Below are 12,901 nucleotides of genomic sequence, written 5' to 3'. Positions count from 1 at the left end.
GAACAGGTTGGTGATGCTCGAGTTATGTTCATTTATAATGCAAAGCATGTCATAATAATAATAATAATAATAATAATAATAATAATAATGTAGGTCTAATAACTGTCTGTAGATTTATCCTAAGATAGGCCTACTAGAAGACAACAAAGGCCTCGGAATTGAAATTTAATTAATTTAATTTAATTTAATTTAATTTAATTTAATGCAGTGGTGGACATAGCATTTTATGAAGGTATGCTCAGTAGAATAAATGGCGATCAGGAGAAAGAAGTATATCCTTGGGCCCAGTTATGGACTCATATGAAAACAGAATTTAAGCCTATATAAATATGAACTTGCTCTATTCTCTATGAACATATGTGTGACTTGTTTTTGTTCGTTAGTTTTTTTTCTATTCACTGGAGTCCACCTCCATATTATAAAAAATATGTACCTTGTATTCATGTATGCCCAGAAATTAATATGTGTATGCCATTTACCAAGCCTTTAAAACCAATAAAAACTTGAATTATAGATACTAATACTACTTCTACTACTAATAATAATAATAGTAGTACCTTGGATTTATATTTTGTGTTTCTGCATAGAATGATGCTCTACATAGAACAAAACAACAAAACAAAACAAGAAAAAAAGAAATAATCTACAAAAAGGGAAACAATGCAGATGGGAGTAGAAGGACATTTTGACGATGTGTGTGCTGTTTTTTGTTGTTGTTGTTGTTGTTGTTGTTGTTGTTGCTGTATTCAATGTAGCGTGAACATCACAACCTATTCCCCTCAAAAAAATATTTCAATATAAAGAAACATCTAACAAAAACAGTGAGCCAAAAAAAACAACAATCTATTTTGTGACACTCTTGTCACTAAGGTATCTCAACCATTGTACCTGGACGTTACTATTAGCTTACAGTGGAGGCAGTTCAGAGATTACAGTGACTCCACGATTGATAAAGGTAATGTTTCTATGTAGGCTACTCAGTGAAAGGCTGCCATATCTTTAAAAAGCATGGTTGGCATCAGTAGACCTGAGAGTGCAGGAGGGAGGGTGCCAGTGGAGCTCAGAGAGGGAGGGGGCAGCCACGTTGTGGAGGGCTCTATAGGTGATGATGAGGAGCTTGAAGTGGATACGTAGCGTATGAAGGATGGGGGTGATGTGGTCATGGGTGCGGGAGTGTGTGAGAAGACGAACAGCTGAATTCTGAATGTACTGTAGTTTCTTAAGAGTTTTGGATGATGAACCTTAAAGGAGAGTCTGATCTAGTCTGGAATTGATGGATGAGAACATAGAAGGCATTGTAAATGTAGGGGATACTGAGGACTGTTGCAACAAGTCTCATTTCTCCAATTAGAAACATGCAAGTATAATGACACTCATACTACAGATGCTCAGTTAGACCCCCACCACACCAGAAATGCAGAAGACAGATTAAACATCCTCTGCTGTGTTTAGTGCAAACAATTGTTTTAGAGGTATGAAAGTGTGTTTTTGTCATACTGTCCTGACCTTTTGTATGACTTAATCAAAACTTAAAATGGTGGGGACAGTTGCAACAAGTTGTCGCAACTATCCCTAAGCTAAACAGCCACGTCAAAACAGACCACACAACAGTATTTTCATGTATTCAGTATTTCAGTATTAACATGTACAAGTCATTGTGAGTTACACAATCATTGGAGTTAACACAATAATGGGATTGTTTTCTTATTTCCTATGAATGTAACCTTATTATTGTAATGATCCATTAGTAAACAGTGAGCCATTATTGTTTGTCATACATTGAATAAATTAATCAAAAGCAGAAATTTATTTTTTCTTGTTTGCCAAGAGTGAGGAGGAGAGTTACTAACAGAGGTTGTCCACAAACAAAACTCAATAACTGTTATTTGATAATAAAGCTAAACAAATAATACCATGGGATTATTGTATGGCAATGCATGTTTTCAGCATACGTACTAAGATAAAAGTTATTCAGTGAAATTTAATGTTTTTTTTTAATATGTTGCAACCGTCCCTGCGCCGTGTTGCAACTGTGCCCAAATTAGGTCAGTTGCAACATCTGACTTCTTCTATTGAAATAAATATTGTGAACGATATATCTATTCATGTTTAAATGGTATGGGTACTCTGCAGACAGATGTAAGTTTAATATTTAACAACTCGAACAACTACAATAGTAAAATGTTACTTTCAGTATAATCAAATAATATATCTAATACAAGAACACTCAAAGGGGCCAGTTTTCTGCATTGAATAGGCTACTTTTACTTTTTGCACTACAACTTTAATGAAAATAATAATAATTTGGGTAAATCCTACAGTGTTCATGAAAGGCTGATTATTCTAAGGAACACATCTTATATCATCAAAAGGCTGAAATCTATGGGAATATTCTGCAGATGATAGCTGGTTCTGAAGCTTTCTCTGTAAGGCAGAAGTTGTGCCTGAGACTCTGTACCTACCAACACAACACTGTGGAAGTCAGTTTTTATCTGTGCTTCTCAAAGTATTGAAAAATACATCTGTGTGATTCAAAGGCAATGTGTCCGTCCAAAATTTAGAGGTCACACTCATGCTGTTTTTACTGGCTGGTTAAAGATACTTCAACACTAAAACACTGTCAATATCAATTTATATTTCAAAATGTAGTCTAAATTTGAATGTATAAAACAAAACTGAACATACAGTGTTTTGTAATGCACCACATGAAACAGTCACATACAGTTTTAAGATAAATTTACAGTATTAATGTCTCTGCCAAACCAGACCAGAGGATAATTGTAATATGTAGGCAGTGTATGGTTATATCAAAGTATGTTCTTATAAGCTTCCAACCCTGTTAGTCCTAAAACAATGCTGCTCTCTCAGCTCTCAGCTGTTTGATAATCATAATCATGGTTTCACACATTTAAGAGATGCACCATAGTTGTCTGTGTAGATGCCATGTGTTGGGATGAGTTATATAACACAAACGAAACCACGTTATTTAAATAATATGTGCATAGAAATAGCTGACTCGAGACATGTATGAAAATCAGTTGTGGCAGTCTGCTAATATTATGACTTGACAAGCCATTGTTGACAGACAGCTGTTGATTTTTGTTTTTGTATATTGTTTGTTGCCATTATTACTCATCAAAATTGTATTTTTTATTGAAGTTAAGGAGGTGGCACAATTGGTTCACCCTTACACTCATGTTTGCTCTGGCGCCCTCTGGTGGGGTAATCCAGCCCTGCCTCCACCACTGCAAACTTGGCAAAATTCTTTGAGGCAGTATCCTGATGATGCAATCATGGTGCAGGATGACAAACACCAAAACCATCCAATCAATGAGTTACCTGTCAGTCAGTAGAACTTCATGTTAACTCCTCTTGGCTGAAAAATGTCAGTGTGAACAGGAACCCGACCAAAACTAAAATGCAACATTATCATCATTTTTTTTTTTAAAACACTTTATTTTCAAGTACAGTGAATTTCTGGTCAGCCCGGTCCCACTCCAAAATAGCTGTCCTTTAACGTCAGTAGTGTCAGGGGGAAACGTAATGGGACAAGAACGAAAGTTAAGGTGGTGACAGTCCAAGTAAGGAGGGAGGGGTATTGGATGGGTCCAGCAAACACCGACTTTCATCTGGCAGACCTGCGTTTGCATCCTGTAAGATTATTAAAGCCAAACCCTGTCCTTTTTTCCTAAACCCAACCATGTGCTTTTGTTGCCTAAACATAACCGTGTGCATTAGTTGTTGAAGGAAAGAATAACATCAGTTTGCAGCGTTGTACTGATGTAGTGCGTTTATTTTGATAGACACTGTATGTAAATGGTACATTTCCTGTGAAAACAGAAGTGTATTTTGAAAGAAGATGGTATGTAACAGGCAGAACTTGACATGGCACAACCAGGGTACCTTTCACATCATATCTGGACATGGAAAGTCCACAACCAAATGTCAATATGTGACAAGATCGGAGTGAGAATATGTCATTTTGGCACAGAGCTTTTATTTCTAAGTACCATTTCCTGCTGTAGAGTGAGTGAGTAAGGGACAGCTACTTGACAGAGACAGCAAACTAGCTGGACTACATGGCTAAACCAAAGTATGATGCTGAATATATTAAACTGTGTGGACCTAGTAAGTACTAAAGAGAAATCTGGAGCCCATGGCTGGGCGAGTTGGGAACCATTGGACTAGAAATCGTCTCTGTTGCTAGGTTGTTGGGGTCATCTTATTGGTGGAGCAGCTCTTTGTCTTTCCTTTTTATTTCTTTATTTTTGTGTCATACACACAAAGATTAGCCCTCATGGGTTCACAAGACACCATTACAATATCGCTGCAGTGATCAATCCAAAATATGTGTCATTTTACTGCTCAGTCCCAAACAAAATACGCCTTCTCTCCCAGGCCCAGCATGCAAAGTCTGCCACAAAAAGGCTCCCCTTCTGAAACATGACTCAAAATTTTAAGCTCAGTTTAGTAAACTAAATTAACATTTAGGAATTTAGCAACACAATCTGCCTTTTGCATCAGCTGAGGCTTGAACTCACAACCTCTCAGACTAAGAATCAATTTCTATCTCACTGAGCTAATCAGTCAGTAACAATTCATGTGTAGCTTCACAAACTGACTAAGCCAGACGTCCAGGTTTAGCAGCCATCCATGCATGGAAAAGCAGATTTGAAACCACTGTAAAAAATTCAGTTAGACAAAAATCTGAAAATACACATATTGCATCTAGACAGCATGGAGATGTTGGTAATTTGTTTGTAACAATGATTGATTTGCTCCATAAGTGAAAAACTGATGTTTAAAATTGCCATTTTTACATTGACTCCAATTGTTCACATTAAAGCAAAATTCAAAATGCTAATTCAAAATAGGTTTAAGAAGTTTTACAGTTTTTGAAAAAAAACCAGAGTGGTGAACTTCATAATTTTTAATAGGTTTAAATGTACAAAAGTTTCTTCAGTACAATATTGGGGCTACAGTTTGGTGAAACTTGTGAAGTTATAGCACGTATGGTTGATTTATGGTTGACCAGGCTTTATTAGCTACATAGCAGTCTACTGACGTGACTGATTGGTATCCAGTCATTAGTTAGAACCCATTTCCATAAGAGATAAGCAAAACGTGTTTATTATGAGAATGAATTGCCCCACAATATGAGTACATTTTAATGGTATCTTATATTTAGTTGGTAACTGTTGTGTAATTGCAATATTAAACTCAAAGGCTTCACTGTCATTATGAGCCAGACTGACGTGATTACGCCCTCTTGTGTAATATTGCTTACAGTGTTTGCATTGTTTGAATATGAAATCAGATTTATTCCATTTATGTCCCAGTTTATTTTTTATTCAGAGTGGAAATTGAGGTACAGGAGCATCAAAACACCAGTGGAGAGCTCATTTTTTCTCAGAGCAAAAGAAAAAGAGGTACCCAAAAGTCAAATATGAAAGTGTAACATGTGACTGCTTCTGGTGGTGGTAAAATGCACAACAAAACGACAGATGTGAGACAACAGCAGAGACTTTACAGAAAAGAGGAGTTATGCCATGTTTGCTTTATAAATTCAAGACCAACCACAACATTCAGACCTCCCTCTGTGCATATCAAAGAACTGCTATTGGCATTTTGTGTGCAGCGATTGTTGCCATAAGGATTCTCTGCCATGACACTACAACTAGGCTATCCTATTGTCTGCGTGACAGCAGATCCAGCAACCAAAAGACAATCAGGCTGACTGATTAAAGGAAGAGAGGGCTGACTGTTATCTCTGCTGCTCGTTGTTTCTGTTCTAATATTTTCTCTGCTTCTACTTGTGCTGCCAAAAAGTTGCATTAGCACAGTAATTCCAAAGAAAGCTGCATTATTACATGGATCTGACAGCTTAAAATTATTAAAGGCAAATGTTTCTGAGGATGCGGTGAGGGGATTTATGGAAGCTTTGAGTGGTTTTCAGGGAGAGGGGAGGGACAAGAGAAGGAGAATGAAATGAGGGATGGAGGACAATGGAGAGAAAGACAACTGCTGTTTATAGAAAGTGAGGATAGAGCTGCTGGTTGTTCTTCAGGAGGTGACTGTGATGCTGTCATAGGGCCCGTTAGTGGCTGACGTGGCCTCGTCAAAGGCGTTGCTGCTGCCACCGCTCCTGGCCGTGATGCTGTCAAAGCCACTGTAACCGCCACTACCGGATGATGAAAATAAGACTTTTTCAGATGAGATGGCAGGAATTTCCGTTCAAACGTAACAACCACACTGATAGCTTTACTGATGGTTTTCATTTCATTTTTATTTAATTTCATATTTTCATGAACTTGTGTAGAAATGACTTGAATTGTACAGATATGTGTCAATACGTACCGCTGCTGCTGACACTCTATGCGGACAGTTGCCTCTCCTCCCCCACCTTCAAGTCTGCAAAAAGATAAATAAGCAATATTAGCTGCTAATGTTGCTGCCTGCATGATGTGATGAAATGCAATCAGTAAGTGCTTCAGAATATTAGACACCTTGTGAACCCAAAGTAACTAAGATTTACCTAAGTTCCTCTTCCTCCAGAAGCTTCCTGTAGGTGGCAATCTCAATGTCCAGAGCCAGTTTGATGTTCATGAGCTGCTGGTACTCGCAGACCTGGCAGGCCATGCTCTCTTTGGCTTTCTGCAGGGCCACCTCCAAGTCCTTTATGCTGGCCTTGGCATCTTTCACAGCCAGCTCTCCGCACTCCTCAGCCTCAGTGATCTGGACATCCAGGTTGGCACACTGAGAGATTGTAAAGTTAGCACAAGTTTCATTAGTGATATTTGTCAATGTCAAAATGCCCTCTACATGATCATATATATGTGCGTGTGTGTGTGTGTGTGTGTGTGTGTGTGTGTGAGTGTGTAAATGATGTAACTGTGACCTTACCTGTCCTTTAATTGCCTCAATCTCACTCTGGAGGCGGCTGATCAGGCGGTTGTGTTCAGAAATCTCTTGCTTAGATCTGCGGAGGTCATCTCCAGTCTGGTCTGCACTGGTCTTCATCTCCTCGAACTGAAGGAATAAGATTAAAAATAATTGTTATTGCAGATTCCACAGACCGACCTCTCCCCTTTTATTTGACATTGCAGGACGTGTGTGTCGTGATGAGATTGTTTTCTCTCTCTATCTACCTTCTGCTTATAGCATAATTCAATTTCAGCACGGCTGCGGTCCGCGATGGCCTGATACTGAGCCTTGACCTCAGCCACAATGGCGTCCATGTCCAGTTTTCGGCTGTTGTTCATTATCACAGTGGCTTCAGTGTTCTTACACTGTTGTTGAAAGTGCTGCAGTTCCTGCAAAAGAGAGAAATATGTCATTTAAAAAAATGAAATTAGATGTTTAATATCTATTTCTATTCTGTATCTGTGCCCACATTATGCCATTTAACCTCCTCCACTCTCCTAGGCATCCTCAGCTGACATTACAGTCTTCTAGAGGCTGTAGTGGGTACCAACCGTGTCTTGTTATCTGGTCAGTAAGGGATTGAGTAATGCTCTAAACTTAGGTTAAATTTTGACGAGGGAAAACCATGGCCATATTCACAGGGGTCCCTTGACCCCTCACTGCAAGATGCCTGAATGAAAATGAGCTCTGTGGGTACCCACGAGTCTCCCTTCTAAAGTCATGCCCACTTTGTGCTACTCCCATGGAATTTGGGGCAAAAGCGATGCCATTTTTCTCATGCAGTACAAATGTCTTATTTTTGGCTATTCTATTTCAATAGTTCGGCATACTAGAGTCCCTAAACAGTATTGGAATTGCATAAATTGGGTATGACTGGAAAACTGAGACTCTTGTAGATTTATTGAGCCCAACTCTGTTTATATTTGATGATGATAGCTGCCATAGTAGTAGGATTATCACAACCTCATGAAGTTTTGCAACCACAAACTAGAGACTTCAGGCATTCAGAGAATGTATGGCTTAAAGGGATAGTGCACCCAAAAATGAAAATTCAGCCATTATCTACTCACCCATATGCCGAGGGAGGCTCAGGTGAAGTTTTAGAGTCCTCACAACATTTGCAGAGATCCAAGGGGAGAGGGGGTAGCAACACAACTCCACCTAATGGAGGCTGACGGCACCCCAGATTCAAACGTCCAAAAAACACATAATTGAAACCACAAAATATCTCCATACTGCTCGTCCGTAGTGATCCAAGTGTCCTGAAGCCCTGACATAAAAAGTTGTTTGGAAAAACGTCATTTGAACTCGGCAGTGCCCATGTCTCATGGTCTCGCACAAGTGCATACACGTGAGCGCGGTGCACAGAGAGGCAGTGAGGGCTATAGGCTACAATGAGGCTAAAAACAGAGTTCAAATGATGTTTGATGTTTTTATGTCGGGGTTTCAGGACACTTGGAGTTGTGTTGCTACCCCCTCTCCATTGGGATCTCTGCAAGTGATGTGAGGACTCTAAAACTTCACCTGAGCCTCCCTCGGCATATGGATGAGTAGATAATGGCTGAATTTTCATTTTTGGGTGCACTATCCCTTTAAATGGGTGTATTGACAATAAGCAGGTTTCTCATCATTTTCCAGAAAAGAAGTGCTCGCCATCCAATTGCGGAAAATGCAATTCTTAGAGAAATCTCCAAATGTCACGAGTTTTTGCCACAAATACACCTTCAATGTTAGGTAAAAGTGTTCCCCTAAATAAAGGAGCAAAGAAACAGAAATGATAGGAATGAGGCAATTTGGCGTGGTTCGTTTTTCTTACTGCATCATAAACAGCTTTGAGGAAGTTAATCTCATCCTGGAGGGAATCTGCCTTGGCTTCAGGCTCAGTCCTGTTCATGTAGGCTTCATCCACAGCCTGTATGTAGAGAGGAAGAAAACAGTGTCAGAGGAAAAACATTAATTAATCCCACTGTTGTTAATGAAATGGTGAAGTGACAGGTTCTTTAATCACAGGCCAACTCTTACCTTCTTCAGGAGCACAAACTCATTCTCCTTAGTGGCACGCTTGTTGATTTCATCTTCATACCTGCCACACAAACAGTGGAAAGATTAGCTGATGGAAAATGTCTATGGATATCAGCTACTGTAGGTCTGTAGCTGTTGTTGGTTTCCTGGGCTAGTATGGACTCACTTTGTCTTGAAGTCTTCCACCTGTCCCTGCACGTGCTGCAGCTCTCCATCCAGCTTTATTTTCTCCCTGCCGAGCCCGTCCAGATGTCTGCGCAGGTTCATGATGTAAGCCTCGAACATGGCTTCAGTGTTGGAGGGGCGGGCCGTCTGCTCCTGCATCAGGCTCCACTTAGTCTCCAGTATTTTGTTCTGCTGCTCCAGAAGGCGAACCTTAAAGGTAAAATCATTCAGCATTTTTAGATCCAGTCTCACTTGGGGGAGAGGTATTACTTTGAATATGACTTCAAACCACATTGAATGACTGTGTAATTAATTAAATAATAAGACTATATTAAAAACTGGTAATAATCCACATCAGAAGATTTGGTGCTTGCTGATGCCTCTTTTCATTTTCTCCCTTTCAGCAAACCACAAATAAAAAAAGGCAAATATATCACAAAACACATCAGCAACTGAGAGAAAGCTTCTTCTTCAGCCTCATTACCATTGCAATATTACTACCGCATGGAACGCTCCATAACATTTCTTTTGATCAGATCCAGGGCCGCTGTTGGCCATTTGTGCGCCATAAGCGTAACTGCTTTGTGGTTGCTATGTAATATTCATTGAGCTCAGGTGGTCTGTTGCAGCCATTCACCTTTGTACAAGCCAATGAACTCTACTGTTTACAGTGCATCCACTATCTATTACTAATATTTCATATTCATTTATGTTACAATCTGTTGTTTAACCAAATCAGAGTTGTTTTCTCAAAAGCACAAACACACTGAAATGGTGTGGGATGTTGATATACAGAAAAGAGCTACTCACGTTGTCAATTAACGAAGCGAAGCGGTTGTTGAGAGTCTTGATCTGCTCTTTCTCCTGTGTACGGACAGTCTGGATGTTTGGGTCGATCGTAAGTTCCAGAGGGGTCAGTAGGCTCTGGTTGGCTGTTACAGCTGTGATTTGTTGCGCTGCAAAACCTGTGGCAGGACCAAAACCACTTCTGAAACCACCTCCACTAGAGGCTCTGAGACTACCTCCACTAAAGGCTCTGAGACTACCTCCATTAAAGGCTCTGAGACTACCTCCACTAGAGATTCTGAGATTACTACCACCAGCAATACTACTGGCAAGACCACGGACTGACGTGTTTGATATTCTGCATGACCCGCTGCTGATAAGAGGTCCTGAGAAACGATGATCAGTGTACGGAGCTTGTGGGCGCGAAGGTCGTAACATACTCTGAGGCACAATTTCCATGGCTGGTGTTGTTTCCTCTGAAAGAGAAGTTTCACAGAGAGAAGGGGAAGCAGAGAGAGAGGTTTGGCAGAGCAGTGGAGCGCACTTAGAGGAGAGCCAAGTCCCAATAAGTGACTTCTCCCTGTCCGTGATGGATTTTTATCTGCCTTCAACTTTGGAGGAGGCCCCAATGAGCTCCACCTAATCTTACCCCCCCCCCCCAAACATTCTTCAGTTACTTGGAACTTGGGAGGTGCACTTGCACACACCCAGGTGCTGTCATTGTTAATGGCATCACAGCCAGGGGTAACGTGAGAAAAGACAACAAAAACATGTTCTCCAGGTTCTCCAGTTTTGTTTTTTTTTTAATTGGTGTAATTTCTGAAGCTGCAGCATGTTTTTCCAAATGGAAACATTTTGGGTTGCTGTGCTGCATTTGTCCTTGTTGGCCATTGTACCATACAAAAGGCAATGAGATCCAGTCATGCTTTGGGGAACTAGGCCTCAACAGTGCAGCAAGAGGGCTCCTGGTTCGAACTCTGGGGTGGGGGAGCCCTTCTATGTGGAGTTTGCATGTTCTCACTGTGTCACTGTGGGTTGTCTCCGGCTTCCTCCCACAGTCCAAACACATGCAGGTTAATCGGTGACTCTAAATTGTCCGTAGGTGTGAATGTGAGTGTGAATGGTTGTCTGTCTCTACGTGTCAGCCCTGTGATAGTCTGGGGACCTGTCCAGGGTGAACCCTGCCTCCCACCCAGTGTCAGCTGGGATAGGCTCCAAATCTCCAAGGATTGTATTTGATCTCGCATGATATGACTGGTGACATTTTAATTTAGAATTGCTGTGCTGCACCTTTTCGTAGAGTTTTCTAACTTTTTGACGCAGTTGACCTCTGTGTTTTCTTACCGCGGCTGGTTAACACAGGGCTGTCCTCAAAAACTGATCAGTGGTTTGAAAACTACTCGAGCGAGGGAACGCAAAGTGTCCAAGCTGGTGGTGTATTTTCTTGCTTTTTGAAAATACAAAATGGTGTCCTGCCAGGCTCTCTGCTGAGACCTATTTTATTAGCAATTTTATCAATTCAAAATTTCATTTCCATGTGTGTGACATCATCATTTGTGACTCATCTTTAGCCTGTGTGACTGAGAAACTGCAATCTGCTTTAATTGTTGTTCAGAGGAGTCTTTATGAGGCTGGTACTGAATCCTGACAAAACTAACATGATGTGCTCCCTTAGGTCGAAGAAGACGGCTGAAGGATTCACACAGAAAAGGGGGAGCAGAGAGAGAGAGGTTTGACAGAGCAGTGGATGTCCCAGTGAGCTCCACCTCCTCTCCATCTTCCAATTGCTTGGAACTCATCTCAGCCTCAGACTCAGCCTGTCAGACAGGTAACAGTGTGTCCATAGTGTTTCCTAAGAATTGCACTATTGCCTGAAGTGAACTGCAAACCACTGTTTTGGGGTGGACCTAAGATGATAGTTTCACAGCAAGTTTGACAGCAACTCAAATGTAGTAAACAATTTGGGAAAAAAGCCTCAACTGTTAAAAAAAAAAGTCCAAAACTGCATGAGGTTGATCAACTGATCAGCAACAGGGGAGAAAGTAAGGGTTACAGCATGACCTCATCTTACGCAGAAACCTTGAACAGCTGTCATGTTGACACTGTCCTGCAAGACTTCTGTACTGTAACACGGAAGATTTATGTGTCTACAACTTGAAGCACACACTATTAAGATTACCCATATAGAAAAGCTATAAACATGTATGTGGACATTTTGTCTGCATATGAGTGATGATGTATTTCAGATTGTTAGTTTCAGTAATAAGGTGATTGAACAGGTCTCGGGTTTTTTCCTGCAAGACAATCTGTCCTTTAAACACCATTTTGAGTGTCTTATGAAAAACACTCAGGGTGATGTTGGGTTTATATTATACAAACAGTTGGTGTTTGTTGTTTGGTGCAAGGAAAAAAATGGTTCAAATGATTATGAAGATATTTTATAATGCAAATTGGTCCTACTCGAAAATCTTAGATTCAGTGTACCATGTTGCGCTGTGGTTTGTCTCTGATTCAGGTTTCCGTGCACTCATTGCAGTTATCAGAACGACAAGTGTCGTAGAGCTAGTTTGACAAGTGAATGCACATATCGAGTTACTAAATGTTTGTTTTTTGTTTTTTGTTTTAACTTTTTGCTGTTGTGTTTGTTCTGTCATGTGAGACTTTTCATGCTGTTGTTTTGACCAGGACTCCCTTGCAAAATAAATTTGAATCTCAATGGGCATATAAGTTTAAACTGGTAAAATCTCACTGGATTTGCAAAACACATTCTGACCAAACATACGTTTGAGTGCAAGCATGTAAATTCATTTCAAACATGTGTGCACTGATTCCTGAAGACATGAATGTTTGCACCATATGCTTATAGGTTAGTGAATGCTCAAACAAATTGAGGCACTTGAGCATAAAAGTGGATACAGCTTTTGCTATCCAAAATCAGGCACATTGTGTCATTTTCTCAAACATTCTTATACCAATAAGCAGGAAAACAATAGACTGACAGAAA

At 40.3% G+C, this 12,901-nt stretch overlaps 1 protein-coding gene across 1 annotated transcript; it reads right to left on the bottom strand.

Moving 5' to 3' along the window:
* Window positions 1-5,020: 5,020 nt before the first annotated feature.
* Window positions 5,021-10,418, bottom strand: LOC125889433 (keratin, type II cytoskeletal 8-like). Its single transcript, XM_049577456.1, has 9 exons — window positions 9,922-10,418; window positions 9,113-9,321; window positions 8,947-9,007; window positions 8,741-8,836; window positions 7,149-7,313; window positions 6,904-7,029; window positions 6,536-6,756; window positions 6,358-6,411; window positions 5,021-6,181 (listed from the first exon to the last, which is right to left on the bottom strand). The coding sequence occupies exons 1-9, from the start codon at window positions 10,354-10,356 to the stop codon at window positions 6,064-6,066; spliced, it is 1,485 nt and encodes a 494-aa protein (XP_049433413.1). The 5' UTR covers window positions 10,357-10,418; the 3' UTR covers window positions 5,021-6,063.
* Between the last annotated feature and the right edge of the window lie 2,483 nt (window positions 10,419-12,901).

The sequence above is a fragment of the Epinephelus fuscoguttatus genome, linkage group LG5 (genome assembly GCF_011397635.1).
Source record: "Epinephelus fuscoguttatus linkage group LG5, E.fuscoguttatus.final_Chr_v1".
NCBI classification, from domain to species: domain Eukaryota; kingdom Metazoa; phylum Chordata; class Actinopteri; order Perciformes; family Serranidae; genus Epinephelus; species Epinephelus fuscoguttatus.
Note: the sequence above shows the minus strand (reverse complement) of the source record. Positions and strands in the feature narration are given on the sequence as shown.